The following is an 18,367-nucleotide window of genomic DNA, read 5'->3' as shown; positions in this document are numbered from 1 at the left end:
CTTTCTCCTTCCCTTCCCGTCTCTCTAAAAATAAAAAATATATATTAAAGAAATTAAAACTACAGCAATTATCAAACAAATAAAAGTCATAGAAGAAGTTGTTTTTAAAAGAGTGCTAAAGTTCCTTTAAAAGAAGGGGAAGCAAGGGTATGTATGCATGGTCCAATCAGTTCTCGGGTTTGCAAGGTTAGTCATTCCACAGTTATTGTGTATCTATTCAACGACAACGTCATAATTGTACAGGTTACTCAGAGATTATTGGGATCTTGGGAAATTATTTTATATGAGTCACCAGAGATAAATAAAATAAAATGTAAAAGTTTTCATTTTCCCTTTCTGAAGATATTATCTTCTTCAACCCAGGCCATAGCTTGGAGAGCTGAGTAACCCCTGAAGGGTGAAAAATAAGCCAATCAGTGGAATTGATTATGGGACAAGAGATAACAAAGCCAGATCTCCCTCATATTCTAGATTATTAAGAAATAAAGCTGTTTAACACTCATTTTAAGAGGACACATCAGGAATTTTCAAGTTATTCATAAAAATAGACAAATATTTAGACAGCATTGCAATAAACCATCACTCTGCCAAGATTATATTGCTTGTATATGTACATATATATAGAGTTATGGTGAAGAGTATTCAGTAATTTCAGGAAACAATGTCATCAAACTATTATATCCTAATTAGTTATTTACTTGTTAGTCGAGGGAACTGTGTAGGTGGTATGAAGAGCCAGTGACAGAATCAACTCACTGTTTCTCTTTTATAGACTCCATGAAATTAGTATCTTTGTGCTATAACAACAGTACTTTGGATATATAGAACATTAAATTAGTTATGAGAGCTTAATAGTCAATATCAGCTCTGGAAAACCTTTTAGTCACTTTAAAAGATACTTGATAGGTCTCTTGGATTTGGGTGTTGGTTGATGTGGTAGGCAACTTGCAAGGTGCTGATCTGTAGCTCCTGATATTTGGGCCATTGGGCAACTGCCTCCCCCTGATCATGGATTGGACTTAATGACACACATCTAATGATTAAGATATGAAAGAAATAATGGTATGTCACTTCTGGGACTTGGTTATAAATAGACTGTGGCTTCTTTCTTGGGTGCCAAATCTCTTTCCTATCTATTACTCATTCTCAGGAAAGCAAGGTACAATATTATGAGCAAAACTCAGCAGAGGCCTACATAGTGAGAAACTGGAGTCTGGCCAAAAGGCTGAGAGAAACTGGGGCTTGCAAACAACATGTAAATGAACCCGCAAGTGGGCCTTTCATCCCCAGCTGGGTCCTGTTTGACCGCAGCCCTGGCTGACCCATGAACTCTAACTCCTGCCAGAGAACTTGTGCCAGAAGCACCCAGCTCAACTACTCCTGGATTCCTCAGAAACTGAGGTAACAATTAGTTTGTTATTTTTAATTTGCTACCTTTGGGATAATATGTCATTAGCAATAGACAACTAAGAAAGTGCATTGACAATGTTATCTTGAATATTTAAAAATTAAATAGATGACAGCTTATTAGACAGCTGTTTAATAAGATTATATCTTATTCATAACATTAATGGCTATAATTACATTGTTAGGTAGAAAAAACCCTTGGTCTATTTAAAGGGATACATTAAAAATATCTTGGACTTAACTTATTTGGAAAATTGAAAAACTCATCTATTTACAACTTTCCACTAAATTTTCATAGGTATTAAAATGCCATGTTATAAACCTTGGGAGCAAATAGCCCTTAAAACTCAGCATATAAATAAGAAAAGAGTCTTCTGTGTTTGGATATCAGTGGGCTGGTTGGTTACTTCTGAAGATAATTTTATCCTCCTTAGTTTTGGTGCTGGTCCATTTATACCCAATTTTGGGTCAATGCCAGTTGATGGTTTAAAGCAGTTGCTTTAAAGAAATTTTCTGGCTGGGGGGGGTGGGCTGGGGTGCGAGTAAAAGACAGAAAACTGTACTTGAACAACAATTTAAAATGAAATGAAATGAAATAAAATAAAATAAGTAAAAAGGTTTTCTTACATTAACTTATATGTGATTTCATTTCTAACTTTCTCTAAGCAATCATGTAGGAGAAGAAAATATTTTAGAACCAAGCGATTTGCCACAGTGTAAAGACGCTTATGCAGCCAACTTATTACGTACATTGCAACCACTTTTCGCTTCACAAATCCCTAGATTACTGCTTGATGATGGTTTAGCTCTAATAGCCAATGATTTGTATTGATAATAGTATTCTTTGTTTTATTACTTCTTTCAAATATTATATTGCTTTTATTTTGTTGAGGGTTTGACTAATCACAGGCAAAGAAATATGCTCATTGTAGAACTATAATATGTCAATACTGTATCCTGATTCAATATGACACTTTTTTAAAGAAAAGAAATATACAGATCAATTATATCATTTAATGAACTTTTTCACAAAACAGTGGCACCTAGTGGTCTATGCTAATTCTCCTCTTAGCTATTTCTAACCTGTCTGCTGTTAGTTTGAATCTGGAATTAGTTGCCTACAGCTGGTTTAGTTGTTAGTTTGGTTTACTAGGTCTGCTGCTGTACAGATTCAAACTTTTGCAATATTACATTGATCTTTTCTTTAGCAGCTGTGTACTCAGCATGATGTGCACAATGCTATTCTTGTTACTAAAGAAGTTATTCTCACATAGATCTTCATATGTAGATGATGCTAATAAGTTACTGCTGTTAAAATAGATAAATTACTTTTGAAGAATTAAACAAAAGACTACCTTAGAACAAAGGGCTATAAAAAGAGATACACCTTTGGAAGTAGTAATTTTTTTATTTCTCAAGCAGTAAAGTATAATGAAAGGTATTTTATTACTAATTTGTACTAATAGTATATGAATGTTCTTTTATCTATTGCCTAGTAGCGTGTAAATCTGATCACAACATCAACATATCCATGTATTGAACTTTCTAAAATACTGCTCATTAGAAGAAAGAAGCTGACAGTATCTTTTATTTATTATGACCAAGTATGTTGTTCACCAACTTGGTCTAGGAAAGGAAAATAAAATACTTCTTTTATATGCAAATAAATTAATTAAATGGTTTTCTATCAATGTGATACTTTTTATACATCCATATTTATCTGCATGATACACCCAACAAAATATAACATGAAACCGCTTTTATTTATTTTTATTTTTTAAATTAATTTTATTGATTATGCCATTAGTTATTCTATTTTCCCCTCTTCATTCCCCTCCACCCTGCACCCCCCTCCTCCACCATTCCTACCTTTAGTTTATGACCACGTGTCTCAAGTTCTTTAGATTCTATATTTCCCACACTATTCTTGCCCTCCCCCTATCTATTTTCTACCTACCGTCTATGCTACTTATTCTCTGTACCTTCTCCTCCCTTCTCCTCTTCCCACTCCCCCTGTTGCTAACCCTCCATATGATCTCCATTTCTATGGTTCTGCTCCTGATCTAGCTGTCCTCTTAGTTTGCTTTTGTTTTAGGTGTGGTTCTCAATAACTGTGAGTTTGCTGTCCTTTCACTGTTCATCTTTTTTATCTTCTTTTTCTTAGATAAGTCCCTTTAACATTTCATATAATAAGGGCTTGGTGATGATGAACTCCTTGAATTTGGTCTTATCTGAGAAGCACTTTATCTGTTCTTCCTTTCTAAATGAAAGCTCTGCTGTATAGAGCAATCTTTGATGTAGGTCTTTGAATTTCATGACTTGGAATACTTCTTTACAGGCCTTTCTTGCCTGTAAGGTCTCTTTTGAGAAATCAGCTGACAGTCTAATGGGAACTCCTTTGTAGGTGACTGTCCCCTTATCTCTTGCTGCTTCTAGGATTCTCTCCTTCATTTTAATCTTGGCTAATATAATGATGATGTGCCTTGGTGTGTTCCTTCTTGGGTCCAACTTCTTTGGGACTCTCTGAGCTTCCTGGATTTCCTGGAAGTCTATTTCCTTTGCCAGATTGGGAAAATTCTCCTTTATTATTTGTTAGATAAGTTTTCCACTGGTGGCTGTTCCTCTTCCCCTTCTGGTGCCCCTATAATTCGGATGTTGGAATGTTTAAAGATGTCCTGGAGGTTCCTTAGCCTCTCCTCATTTTTTCTGAATTCTTGTTTCTTCATCCTTTTCTGTTTGGTCATTTTTTCTTCCCTCTGGTCCACTCCCTTGATCTGAGTCCCAGTTTCCTTTCCATCACTATTGCTTTCCTGTACATTTCCCTTCATTTCGATTCGTTTAGCCTTCATTTGTTCCTGTAATTTGTGACTAAAATCAACCAGTTCTGTGAGTATCCTGATCACCAGTGTTTTGAACTGTGCATCTGAAAGTTTGGCTATTTCTTGTTCGCTTAGAGTTATAGGCTCTGGGGCTTTGAGTTCTTCTTGAACCATGTTTTGGTCTGTTCGCGCCCATTATGTATGAGGAGCAGAACCTTAGTTGTTCACCAGGGCGGGGCCACCCAGGTTGCTGGGTTGTGATGCTGTATATGGGGGACGGGGTCAGAGAGGGACAATAGCGGTCCCCTCTGCTGCTTCCCGCCGCTGGGGCTTAAGCGATCTGTCTCACTGCTCATTCCTTTGCCTGGTTTATGTGCGCACGAATGTGTGACCACAGTCAGCCAGCTGCCTTGCGCCCTCACTGGGTCTGCCCGTCGCAACCCCACACCTGGGATCTGCCAATTGCCGCCCCTGCACCTGGGTCTGTCTGGCAAAGTTTTCCTGTGTAACCCCACTCTGCCAGTTGCTGGCTCCACCCCTATTACCAGTCTGGCTGAAGGGTTTGTTGTTATCGGACTTCCGTATAGTTAAATTTTTTGTGTTTTGGCTGCGTTCTTTGTTACTAAAATTTTGTTGTCTTTAAACTTGGTTGTGGGAGGAGGCATGGTGTTACCACCTACGCCTCCATCTTGGAGGAAGTGAAACTGCTTTTAAATACAGGAAGTTCATTTTTGTTTGAGAACATGTTGTTTATTTATATGAACTTTATGTTGAAACTATCACATAGTTTATCTAGTTTATCACATAGATAATTTCATTATCACTGGGCTCTAACTCTAAAAATAATTTTAGATAATTTTGACTGGAAGTAAAGTCAGAGGCATGTTGATGGAAGTTATTAATTTAAATAAATTTATATTCACCTCTAGATACGCACTTACTATACAAAATAAGGAGATGCTAATATTCTTTCTTGATATGAAGTCAGGTTATACTTGGTATAAGTTAATTGAGATCTATACTTATGTTTTGTATATGCCTATTATAATAACATTCATATTATATATAGGTAAGATTTATATTAAAAAATTAGGGGAAGCAAAAATAATTAGAATTTAAAATTTTTTATTTATATATTTATTATTAAAGTACAGTATAGTTGTCATAAAATAGTATACTGGTTTCAGGTATATAACACAATGATTCCACATTTATATACTTTATGAAGTGGTCACCATAAGTCTAGTAACTGGCATTGTACAAAATTATTATGATGTTATTGACTATAATCCCCATGCTGTACATTACATCCCTGTAGCTTAGTTATCTTGACATTATAAGCATTATTTGAAACTTGCAAACCTAATAAAATATTTTTAATTAAAATAATTATTGCAATCTCATTGAAAAATAAATATCAAACTTTCAAAAATTATCAGTATATTTTTAAAAGTTATCAGTATATTATTTTTCTCTCAAAAAATAATCTCAAATTATCAGTATAATTTAAACACACATATTACTTATTTTTATACTTTCCTTATAGGTAATAACGCAGTTATTTATATGGAAAATAATTTGTAGGTCATTTAACATTAATCCATTCCTAGAATTTAAAATTATAGTACTCATTTACTTAACACCAGATTATAACCAAAGTTTGAGGTTTTGAATTAGTTAGGTAAGTGCACTTATTCTTGAAGTAACTTTAAGGTACGTAACATTACCATTCAGTATTAGCTACAATAAAATTAAATGTCAAAATAAGTTTGTGCTGAATTTTTCTTTTTTATAGTTTATATTGCATTGTATTATTCCCATCACCATTTATCTCTTTTATACCCTCTCCTCCACCCACCCTCTTCTTCCTACCCCCCAAATCACCACACTGTTGTCTGTGTCCATAAGTTCTTCTTTCATAATATATTTTATCAACTATGCTTTTAGAGTTATCTCAGTTTTTCCCCCTTTGCCACCCTCCATCCAGTACCCCTTAATCCCTCTGACAATCCCCCCCTTTAGTTCATGTCCATGGGTCATACATAGAAGTTCTTTGGCTACTCCATTTGCTATACTGTCCTCAATATCCCCCTGTTTATTCTGTACCTACCAATTTGTATTTCTTAATTCCTGAACCTTTTCCCTCATTCTCCCCCATCCTCCTCTCAACTGATAACTCTCCTGAAGATCTCCATATCTATGACTCTGTTTCTGTTCTTCTTGTTTGCTTAGTTTGTTTTTTAGATTCAACTGTCGATAGCTGTGAATTTATTGCCATTTTAATGTTCATAGATTTGATTTTCTTCTTTTTATTAAATAAGCCCCTTTAACATTTTCTATACTAATGACTTGGTGATGATGAACTTCTTTAGTTTCACCTTGTGTGGGAAGCACTTTATCTGCTTTTCAGTACTAAATAATAGCTTTGCCAGATAAAGTAATCTAGGTTGTAGGTCCTTGCTTTTTATCACTTGAATACTTCTTTGTAGCTCTTTCTTGCCTACAAAGTTTCTTTTGAGAAATCAGCTGACAGTCTTATGGGAACTCCTTTGTAGGTAGCTGCTTTTCTCTTGCTACTTTTAAGATTTTCTCTTTATCTTTAAACTTTGGTATTTTAATTATAATGTGTCTTGGTGTGATCCTCTTCATGTCCATCTTGTTTGGGACTCTCTGTGCTTCCTGGACTTGTATATCTATTTCTTTCACCAAATTAGGGAAGTTTTCTTTCATTATTTTTTTCAAATAAGTTTTCAACTTCTTGCTCTTTATCTTATCATGACACCCTTATGAGTCACATGTTGGTATGCTTGAAGTTGTCCCAGAGGTTCCTTAACCTATCCTTATTTTTTTAATTATTTTTTTCTTCTTGTTCTTCTGATTGAATGTGTTTTTTCTTCCTTATGTTCCAAATCATTGCTTTGATTCTTGGCTTCATTCATTGCACTGTTGATTCCCTATAAATTTTTCTTCGTTTCATTTACTGTAAATTTCATTTCTGCCTGGGTCTGTCTTTGTGCTGTTGAAATATCCAGTAAGTTCCTTGAGCATTCTAACAACCAGTGTTTTGAATTCTGCATCTGACAGTTTTCTTATCTTCATTTTGTTTAGTTCTTTTTCTGGAGTTTTGTTCTATTCTTATTGGGGGGCTATATTTTTTGTCTCCTCATTTTGGCAGTCTCCCTGTGTTTGTTTCTATGTATTAGGTAGAGCTGCCTTAACTCCTTGTCTTGGTAGCTTGGCCTATTGTAGAAAATGACACCAGTAAGCTGGTGGATGGGGTGGAGCCTTAAGTTATCACCAGAGTGAGCCAACCCATGTGAACCAGATTGATAGAGTCTCTGATATGATGTAGCTGCTCTGTAACAGTGTGGGGGAGGGCTTAGAATGGGGACAATGCCACTGCTTGGCCTCTGATATTTTGACTGGGAGGAAGCTGTCATCCTGATGCCAGACATTTCAGTTTCTCCTCACATGCCACAAGTGGCCTTCCAGCTGCTACCCAGTGCTGTAGCTCAGAGGGAGTGAGTCTGTGTAAGTTCTAAGTCTGTTGCAGACTCTTTAAGAAGACATTTCTGAGAACCCCATAGTTTCTTCCACCCACCCAACCCCCAATGGTTTTCACAGCCAGAAGTTATGGGGACTTATCTTCCTGTCAGTGGAACCCTAGGCTGGGTGGTCTGGTGTGGGACTGCCTGTTCCACATCTCTGCCCTCCTACCCATCTGGATAAATGTGACTTTTTAAATTCCTTGGCTGTGGGACTTCCATACAGCTCGAATTTCTGATGATTCTGGGTGATAGTCATTTTGTAGTTTAATTGTAATTTTTGCTGAGGTTGTGCAAAGAGGCAAGCCACATTTATTTACATCGCCATTTTCCATAAGTTTTTTTTTTTTTCTTTGCTTAATCCCTCCACTGGCCAACTCTGCCTTAGAGCTGTTATTCAGCTATCTGTGAGTCTGTCTCTGTTTTGCATGTTAGTTCAGTTTGTTCATTAGAGTTCATATATGAATGAAATCATATGGCACTTGTTTTTCTCTGACTGGCTTATTTAAATTAGCATAATGTTCTCCAGGCTCATCCATGTTGTCACAAAGGGTAAAATTTTCTTTTTTTTTTTTTGTACCGCTGAGTAGTGTTCCATTGTGTAAATGTACCATAGCTATCTTATCCACTTATCTACTGATGGACACTTGGGCTGCTTCCAAATTTTGGCTATTGTAAATAACACTACTATGAACATAGGGATGCATATATTCCACTTTTGGAAATTTATCCCAAGAAACCCAGAATACTAATTGGAAAGAATGTATGCAGCCTAATATGTTTCTAACAGTGATATCTTATTTGTAAATCTGAGTAGGTGTTAAAACTCACTTACATAAAACTATTCTTCTGTTCATTTGGTGCCAAAAATAGTAGAAAGCAAAATGAAGAGAATCCTTGCTGCATGAGTTCAAAATGAAAACTATGAGGAAAAAAATGTTACTTCATGATTACATATTAAAAAGTCATATAAAAAGATGCTCCACATTGCTAATCATCAAAGAAATGCAAATCAAAACAACAATGAGATATCACCTCATACCTGTCAGATTGGCTACTATCAAAAAAGTCAACAAATAACAAGTGTCCGAGGATGGGGAGAAAAGGGGATCCTTGTACACTATTCATGGGAATTTAAATTGGTGCAGCTACCATGGAAAACAGTGTGTTTCCTCAAAAAATAAAAAAATAGAACTACCATATGTCCCAGGAATTAAAAGGCCAGGGAAATAAAAGGACCATTTACATAGATATTGCAGCCAACAAAAAGTTTGACAGGAGTGATGATGGAGAGCCCAACAGTGATCAAAAGAGTGAATGATCCTCATTCTAATTTGATAAGGGGGGATGACCTGATATTGGGGATTATAGGTGACTGCACAAAAGACATTAACTTAGGTCTCAGGTCTGAAAGCAGAGTGCTTTCAGAGAAAAGGAAAATGGGCTGAATGTGACAAAGAAGAGCAAGGAACAAACCTACCTCTTCTCTAGGACCATTTTAAGAAGAGAGTGGAAAAGAAATTAGCCATCGTTTGAGAAGACTATATATAAATAAGGAAGATCCTCAGGGACAAAACAGGTTTCCATGAAAGCATGAAGGTGAAGTGAGAGTTCACAAGAGATACTGAGGTTATAGAAGAAATTGTTAATAACCTACCATGTGTTTCATGGGCACAGTGAGGAGAGATGGGAAGAGTGGAATATGGGCTCAGAAAAGGCACTAGACAGTTTATATTCCAGATAATCTAGGGATGTTGGGTTTCCCCAGATGGTTGACAACAACAGGTAAATGAGGATTAATGAGTTTAGTCTTAATATTTCCAAGGCTGAGAATGGTGGCCAGACTGTGAGTAGGAGGAATGGGATGGGAGGGAGATCGAATGGGTGATGTGACTAGTTCTGGGCTCCACTTTTCCTCTGCCAGGGCAGCATGAATTTCTGCAGATTAGTCTTACTCCAAGCACAACATATCCCTTCTGACTTGTGTAGAAGAAGGCCTCCAGTCTGGTATTGAAGCAGTCCTGCCTCGGGCACAGGGCATCCACCATCCTTCGACCACTGTCAATTGCAAACTACAGAGGAGAGGTCTTCCTTCAAGCACACAGGCTGGTTCTTGATTTGTCCTTTGCACAGACCCGTGCAAAGAACACAGCCCTCACAAAAGAGCCAGGAACTTGTTTGTTTTATGAATTAACAAGCTTTCCCTTTTCTATGTTTCATGCAGTTATTGTTTTCATATGCAAAAGCCCAGAAAGCTGGCCAGCAGCTTTCTTTTGTTCGCATTCCTTGGAGATCTTCATTGTGGCTATAGGAAAGTGTACAACGATGAAATTATGATGTAGTGAAAATTTAGATTATTTTATAGAATTTATTAGAATAGGATTTATTACTATTTCAATGAGTTTTGAATGAACCTTTAATAAATATGGATTCGATTTTCACTTGTGAAATTGGTATTAACCCACATCATATACTAGTCACTGTACCACAAGCTGGGGTATACTCAAGGAACTCACAGTCTAATAAGAGAGATTCTACTTTAAAAGACAATATAATTTCCCCTATATCACAATGGAGAAATGTACAAGAGTCTATGTGGGCAGAGAAATAAGAGAGGTAACTCAATATGAGATGTTTAATGTAAATCTATAACAATAGTTATCACACTATTTTCTGCTCCAACTCATTTGAAGGATACATCATGTTCTCTTCCTATGGCAGTAGCTTTCTATGATAATGGTTCTCAGGACAGTGTATGTGGGATGGTTGTGTCATCCTGTAGGCAATGATTCAGGTTATCCAAATGGAGAGGGGCATAGATCATTGGAAAAGCTTCCATTTCTCAGATGATTAGTCTCTTCTGGAGACAGTTTGTCTCACCCTGTTAGAAGGGTGTAGTACTTCATCCTACAATGAAGTACTCCTTCATTGTAGGATAAGTAGTTTTAGTTAGAATTGGAGAATTGCATTTTGGGGTATGGTTTGGGAAAAACAGAAAAAGATGAGGGAGGGAGCAATGGCAAGAGATAAAATGGGAGAAATAGACAGAAACTAAATGTAATTACTTAAATTGTAATAGTAAGAAGGTTTTGATTTATTTTCTGAAGGTATCAGAAACTATTGATAGTCTTAAAGCAATGGCATGATATAGTCAGGCATAAATTTTCAAAAGCACATTCTAGTCATAAAGAATGAGTTGGAGAATGACTGGTGATTGGAAGGCTAGTTGAAGAAATTGCCAGTCCAAGCAAGCAATAATGAAGGACTAATCCAAGGCAGAAGTAATAGAGATGAAAAAAAAAAGAAATAGATTTGAAAACATGTAGGATGGAGATTAAGGTCTTGGTTAATTGGATGTGAGATTAATGAAGAGAGAGGGAGGGCAAATTACTATGTTTTGAAGGTCTACTGTATATTTCACAGTAGGTACTTTTATATACATTAATATTTACTTCCACAAATCTGAGAACTTAGTGCTACCCCATTTTGCAGGAAGAGAGACTTGGAGATCAAAAAATACTTTTTTTATATGCCAAAGATAACCATTTAAATAGTGGAAGAGCTAGACTTAATGCTTGGTAGGTTTGGATTCAAAACACATGCTTTTCCCATATCATAATTCCTCCAATATTACAAGAGTAACAACAGGACTATAAGATTTCTGGTTTGACCAGTGAGATAAATGGTAAGACCATTAATTAAAGTATGCAATGCTGGGTGGAGGTAAGAAATGATGTATGCAGTTTTGCATACAACAATTTTGGGCTATGTGTGACTTATCGAATTAGATATATACAGAAGGTACTAGTATGTGTCACTGCAAGTATCAAAAGATACATACTCTAGATATAGATCTATAGTAAGAGTCATTCATTTTAGGTTTCATTGGGGAATGAAATGATAAGAGAAAAAGACCTAGACAGAAATTTGGAGAATAACATTTGGAGAAATTTGGAGAATTGCTGACAGAGGCAAAATGACCCATAAAGGAGACCAAGACTAATTAAATAGGCAGAAGGACAAGATAAGTGATTTTCACAATTAGTGGTAGATCATAGAGTTTCAGGAGGATTTAGTAGTTGACAGGGGAAAAGGAAGCACTATGCTCAAAAACTGTTAGGATTGTTACACGTGCCTTTGCATTGGAAATTAGGTCCTAGAGGCCCTGGTGAGGAGCAGCTCATTGGAATGGTAGAGGCAAAAAAGAGTATTGGGATTTAGTAGTACTACTCTTTCAAAAACAATAAGCACAGCTCAAATAACAATTGGATGATATATACCATATTTTTCAGACCATGAGATGCACCTAGGTTTTAGAGAAAAATAAGCAAAAAAAATGAAGCAAAAGATGTGGTAAAATATTTAATAACATAAATAACATAATATTTCACCAATGTAAATATAAACAGAACTCAACAGCAGCATTAACAACCATGATTCGTCCCAAATTTGCAGGAGGGAGGAAAGCGTGTCTTATAGTCTGACAAATATGGTAGGTATGCAGTGTCTTTGCATGTCATAGTAGGACCACACATCAGAGATGACATTTTCATAATAATTAACTAAATATGTTTAAAAAATAGAAAAAAGGGATAGATACCCAACAGAAAAATGGTAAAAGAGCAGAAGACAATTTATAAAAAAAGAAATGCAAATTGAAATTGAAGGAAATCATGCTTAATCTTATTAGCAAGAAAAATATTATAAGTAGTCTGTGAGTTTCTCATTGTTGGCAAACAAAAATAACTCAACATTGGCATGCTAGTTTGTATAACTTTCCTGAAGGGAAGTTGGGCAATATGTATGGTAATGTAAATTTCCAAATGTAAATTTACATTGATCCAGATATTTAATTTTTACAAATTTTTAAAATATATAAACATATGCACATAGTTGTTAACAAATATTTAGCTATGAAATTTTAGCTATTGTATGCTATTTATATTAGCAAAACTATTATAATTAGAATATGACTTTTATATGCTGACTATTAATTATTAATGCTGATAAATTAATGTTGATTTTATAGTGCTAATATATGAATGGATCTAGACATTGATCATCAATGGCTGCTAACATCAGAAAAGTCAGACAATCCAATATGTTGTGTTACCTTACGGCAGCACAACCATACCACCTATGAAATATTATTGCCAAAAGATGGAACCTGAACCTGAGCAAAAATTTGAGCTCTAGAAACCTATTTCTAGTAGACACAGCTGACAAAATAACATGTTAAATGGCACCCATGATAATGCAATCAGCAAAATGCAGAACATGAGAAATTCTATAGATTCATTGACTTATTCATTTTATTTTTCCAACAAATAAATTGCAAGGTTATAAAAAAGAGATGAAGAAGAATTTATTGATTGAAGACTTTTTGACCATTTGCTGTGTATGGATCTTATATGAATGTTGAATTGAACAATTCAGAGAAAAAGAGAGGGAAAAAGGGAAAGAGAGGGAGAAGATATAAGACTTTTAAGTGCTGCTTAGATATTTCATATTTGATGATGAGAAATAATTATTTAAATTTTTTGAGGTGTGATAATGGTATGGCGGTGATGTTAAAAAGGTGCCTATATTTTAAAGGTAGATTGAGGAATAGGTGAGCATACAGCTGAAGTAAGACAGACCATCAGCTGATAATTGTTAAAATTTGAGTCATGGGTGATTCATTGTACCAATCTTAACAACAGCAGCAACCTTTAACGTTTAACAATTTGATTAAATAATTTATGGTATATCCATGAGATGAAACAATATGCAGCCATTAAAGTGTTCTTTATATTATATATTATGTAGAATGTTCAAAAATATTTAGGCATTGAAATGTTCATAAAATATTAACAAGTGTAAAAAGGTTACAAAGCAGCATGGAGAGACTGATCCCATTTAAATGCATAGAATGAAAATGAAGACTCCCAAATTAGCAGTAATTATCTCTGGGGGGGAAAAGCTTGATTATAAAGGGAAGGTCATATAGAGACATGGGACAGTAAATATAGAGACACAGGACATTTCATACATTACTATTTAGATAGGGAATTTAAATATTACTTTACTTACGGTTAACTTTTATCAAAGACTATTAATCAGACAACGTGCTGGCACTTTACAAACTTATGAAGCATCTAGGAGAGGACTATTCTTATTTTTATTTTTTTCTTAATTGGTACATTTATTAAAAATATAGACTAATGGTTCCTGTACTTAAAGGTTGTTGCAGTTGTGTGTGAGCTTCCATAAAACATAATTAGTGATAAGGAGCTCTTCAACGAATACATTCTGGACAGAAGAATAAAGGCCAAGACAGAAATGACTGACAAGACAGGGCCACTGCAGACATAATTCTCTTATATAATACTTCCTAGAAAATGGAATTTGGCATTATTTACAATTACAGCTACATTCATGGAGACTGAATATCACAAGCATAAGAAATGTCTTTTCACACTTCCCAGATCGTTTTCTATTTTAGCTATGAAGGTTTCAGTTACCACAACCAAGCTTGTTCTTAACAAGCAGAAGTTTTATGTCCAGTCAATGAAAGGGTTTCTTACATCTTTCTGGGCCTATTCATTTGCAGATTCTTTTGCAGAGTAGAAACTGTCACCGGGTTGTTCATATCATGCATTCACATGTGATATCCAATCCTTCTTTGCTGTCCAATATCTTTAAGATAAAAGGAGTGACTCGCAGCAGGGCCACATAAATGAGGAAGTTCTTTATGGAGGAAATCACATCCTCAGGCATCTTTCCTTTCATCCCCTCAGGGTCCAGCTTCTGAGTGAGGCCCTCAGTGGGAAGCATCGCGTTGCTGCCTCACTAACTACTAACTGCCCCGCTATACTTATTTTTAAGAGAAGCTAAGGAAAGTACAGAAAGTTTAAGACACTTGCCTAAATTAACTAGCTAGAAAGCAAGCCAGGATTCAAACCTTCATACCTAACAACTTCCTCTTGAGAAAAAGTCAGAGAAGTCCTAGAGGGAAAAATAAAAATAGATGGACTGAAACCTCTCAGTGTGTGAAAAAAGGGTCACTTCTGCAGTTGAGGGGAGGGGCATCATTCAGTGGCAGATGGTTGTTAAGTTGGGGTTCCTATCTAACTAGAAAAAAAGTTCTTTTGCACATAAAAGGTTTAATGTAAATATACAATTTTTTCAAAAGTATACTTTTTAAAATTTAATAATACATCTATTTAATAATACATCTTTTTCCTTTTGTATAAACTCTATTTCTATATACTAAATACTGACAAATCTTACAGAGATTCTGCATTTTCTATTCTGGAAACAGAAATCATTTGATTGAATTATGATGTGTCTTTTCATGTACAATATCACACTCTACTCATTACTGTGGTTTTGTTTTATTTTGCATGCCAACATTTATTTATAAACCAAATACTAAGCATCTACTATGTGATTCATCTATTGTTTAAATAATCATGGTGTATGAGGTGTGTAGGCAGAGCATCCCCAGCCCTCATGAAGCTCATGAAGTAAAGGGATCAGCAAAATTTTTCCATAGTAGTGAGACAGTAAATATTTTACAATATACAAGCCACTCTGTGTCTGCTGCAAGTACTCAACTTTGTTATTACAGCTGAAATCAACCAAAAAGTATATAAATGAAGAACTTGGCTGTGTTCTGATACAAATTTATTTACAGAATCAAGCAGTGGGCTGGATTTCACCTGATAATTGCAATTGTTGACTGCAGTTCTAGACTCGCAATGCCATTCCCTGGATGATAAATTGTTAATGAACAGTGAAAAAATATTTTGGAAGTGACAATGGAAATTTAAGAGCTACAATTTGTTCTTATAGAGTTCTGGTCCCATGTTATTTGAGGTTGAGGTAGAGTGGCATACATTCTTTACTGCCCAGACAGTTAAAGTTTATGTCCATTATGCTGTTGTAATAAACAAAGCCCCAATCCTCACCCCCCTTTTTTCCCCTTCTCTCTGAAATGTTCCAGTTAGGACAGTAAACTGTATGGGCTATCCTAAATTTAGTAGCTAAAACAGTGACCTCCCTCAACAGAAAAAAGAATGGGATCTCAGGGTAAAATGATGGCAAAACAATACAAAGAAGTTTCTTTTTTGGAGGAGGTTTTCTGGAGGACATATTAGAAAGGATTGGGAAGGAAGAGAAGGGGAATTCTTAAAGATGTCTTGGTCAGTTTGGGCTGCTATAACAAGTACCACAGAGTGAGTGGCTTAAAAACAGCAGACATTGATTTCTCACAGGCTGGAAGTCCAAGATCTAGAGGCTGAAAGTCCAAGATCAGAGTGACAGCATAGTCAGGTTCTGGTGAGAGACATCTTTTGGGTTGCAAACTGCTGACTTCTCGCTGTGAGTTCACAGGATGAAGAGTTTTGGAGCTACTTCTGGGGTCTCTTTTGGCAAGGGCACTAATTTCATTTCTGAGGGTGCCACCCTCACGACCTAGGTACCTCTCAAGGCCCCACCTCTAAGCACAGTCACACTGAGGATACAATTTCCACATATGTATAAATTTTGGGGGGGGCACAAGCATCCAGTTCATTAACAAATAGAGTATTGAAAAGGAAGGAAATAGATGGAAGATGAGGTAAAGTCACGAGAATAGTAAAGCAATAAGAGCCTGAGCAGGAAATTAAAGATACATTAATTCTTTGATCTATATTATAAATGACACTATATTATAAATAACTTGTATCTTCCTTTTAAAAATCTAGCCTAAATACTTAGGCCCATTCTTACTGTAAAGCAAGACAAGTATTCTTCAGACAAACTTTCATAGAGGCAGTAATAATCTAACAAAAGAGCCTATCCTCAGAATATTTACATTTATATTTGCTAAATGTAGTTGTTTTTCAAAAAACAGCTAGAGTTGAGATAAACATTCAAATTCAGAATATTTATCCATACCAAATAGAGGGTAAGCACAAATAATGCCCTTTTTATTATAAAATCTTTTATTACAAAATCATAAGCATGTAATTCTGTAACATAACAATATCACACTGAATCACACCAGATGACATTTTAGGTGAAATGCTCAAATTAAAAACTATAAATATTACACCCGTGTTATTACCCTACCAACCACACTCAAGCAGCTGTTACTTCTGCCGGACTCTGTATTTAAAGCTGTTAAATCCACCCATTGTAAGTGTTTCTTGCTTTTTTTAGGATCAGTGTTTTCTCTCTACCCATTTCCTCGTTTTTGCCTGCAAGATCAGATATCTCCTTGGTAAAGTTTTTCTCTTATTCCTTCGGGCAGGATGAATCACTCTATCTTCTGTGCTCTTATGATACTACATTCATACATATACTTACAAACAGATTGACACTTGCCTGGGTTGCAAGCCAGGTCCCTGGTAGGGGGTGCGTGAGAGGCAACCACACATTGATGTTTCTCTCCCTCTCTTTCTTCTCTAAGAATAAAAATAAATAAATAAACAAACAAACAAATAAATATATATAAAAATAATCATTAAAAGATAGCCTTTAAAAAAAGAAAGAAAAAAAACCAGATTGACTGTGAAGAGAATGATGCTCAAATTTCAAGATGAGCCCTTTCCAAGCCATACGGAGGACCCTCTCATATATTCACACGCTTATATATTTTTGCGATATTGGCAAATATAAGATTTTTGGAAAACTGCAACTGGATAAATCACATCTCTTTTCACTCAATTTCTGGGATCTGGCTAAGGAGATATGTTAAGTCTGGAATTAGTAGACTATATTTATGTGCTTCACAGTCCTTTCCAAGCAGTTCTGTATAGAAAGAGCTTCCAGGTCCTTCCTGTGCAGGTTCACCCAGCCTTGTGAAATACCCCAGAAGTGCATATCAGAAGGCACACATTGTTATGCCAGTGCCTTTTGGTCAAGTCTGTGTGTGTGGAAGAGGAAGAAGGATCCATGCAAGGTCTGTCCCAGTGGCAGAGAGCCCCTCAGCAGCCGCCTCCCTCAGCACAGCCTGCATCCAGCAGTTGAGGCAGGAGGTCAGTGGCCAGTGCAGGATTCCTTAAAGGGTTAAACAACAGGCTGACAGAGGCAAAATGGTAAAATCATGACTGATAGAAATAATAGTGAACATATGGTAAAGAACAGATTTTAGCCATGGTGGGGCAGAGGCTACAACTGATTCAAAGTAAGAGTCCAAACAGCACAACTTAATATGGAATTAAAGACTTATCAATATGAACTGCAAGTGGAGACAAAACTAGCTTTTCCCCAGGGTGGAGGAAATCAATTAAATCACTTCTAAAGGAGACAGAATGTACAATTTATAAAAATTGCAACACAGCTGGAAGGCAGTGAACAGGGTTGGAGTCTGATCCCCTGGAAGAATGTGGACCACAGGTGTGCCTGGCTTTTCCCTCCGAGCAGACACTCTTTTTGGACATCTCTTATTTGTAAAAGTCAGTTCCATCTTACCTCCTTTACTCTTTCAAAAGAAACAACAAGTGAAGTTCAGTCAGAAAGTTCAATTGGACTTTCAGCACATACATAGAAAGATAAAAATGCTTTTTTAAAATAAACTTTTAAACAGTTACAAATAAAATAATAAGAAAAATTCAACAACCTTGAGTG

General features: G+C 35.9%; 1 protein-coding gene across 1 annotated transcript; it reads right to left on the bottom strand.

Moving 5' to 3' along the window:
* Nucleotides 1–14,398: 14,398 nt before the first annotated feature.
* LOC128627996 (mitochondrial import receptor subunit TOM5 homolog) lies at nt 14,399–14,587 on the bottom strand. The gene has a single exon (XM_053668926.1). It carries the CDS (start codon nt 14,585–14,587, stop codon nt 14,399–14,401), a length of 189 nt encoding a protein of 62 aa, XP_053524901.1.
* Nucleotides 14,588–18,367: the final 3,780 nt, after the last annotated feature.

The sequence above is a fragment of the Artibeus jamaicensis genome, unplaced genomic scaffold (assembly GCF_021234435.1).
Source record: "Artibeus jamaicensis isolate MK-2021 breed Jamaican fruit bat unplaced genomic scaffold, CSHL_Jam_final contig_518, whole genome shotgun sequence".
In the NCBI taxonomy this organism is placed as follows: Eukaryota; Metazoa; Chordata; class Mammalia; order Chiroptera; family Phyllostomidae; genus Artibeus; species Artibeus jamaicensis.
This window is presented reverse-complemented; position numbering and strand designations above follow the sequence as displayed.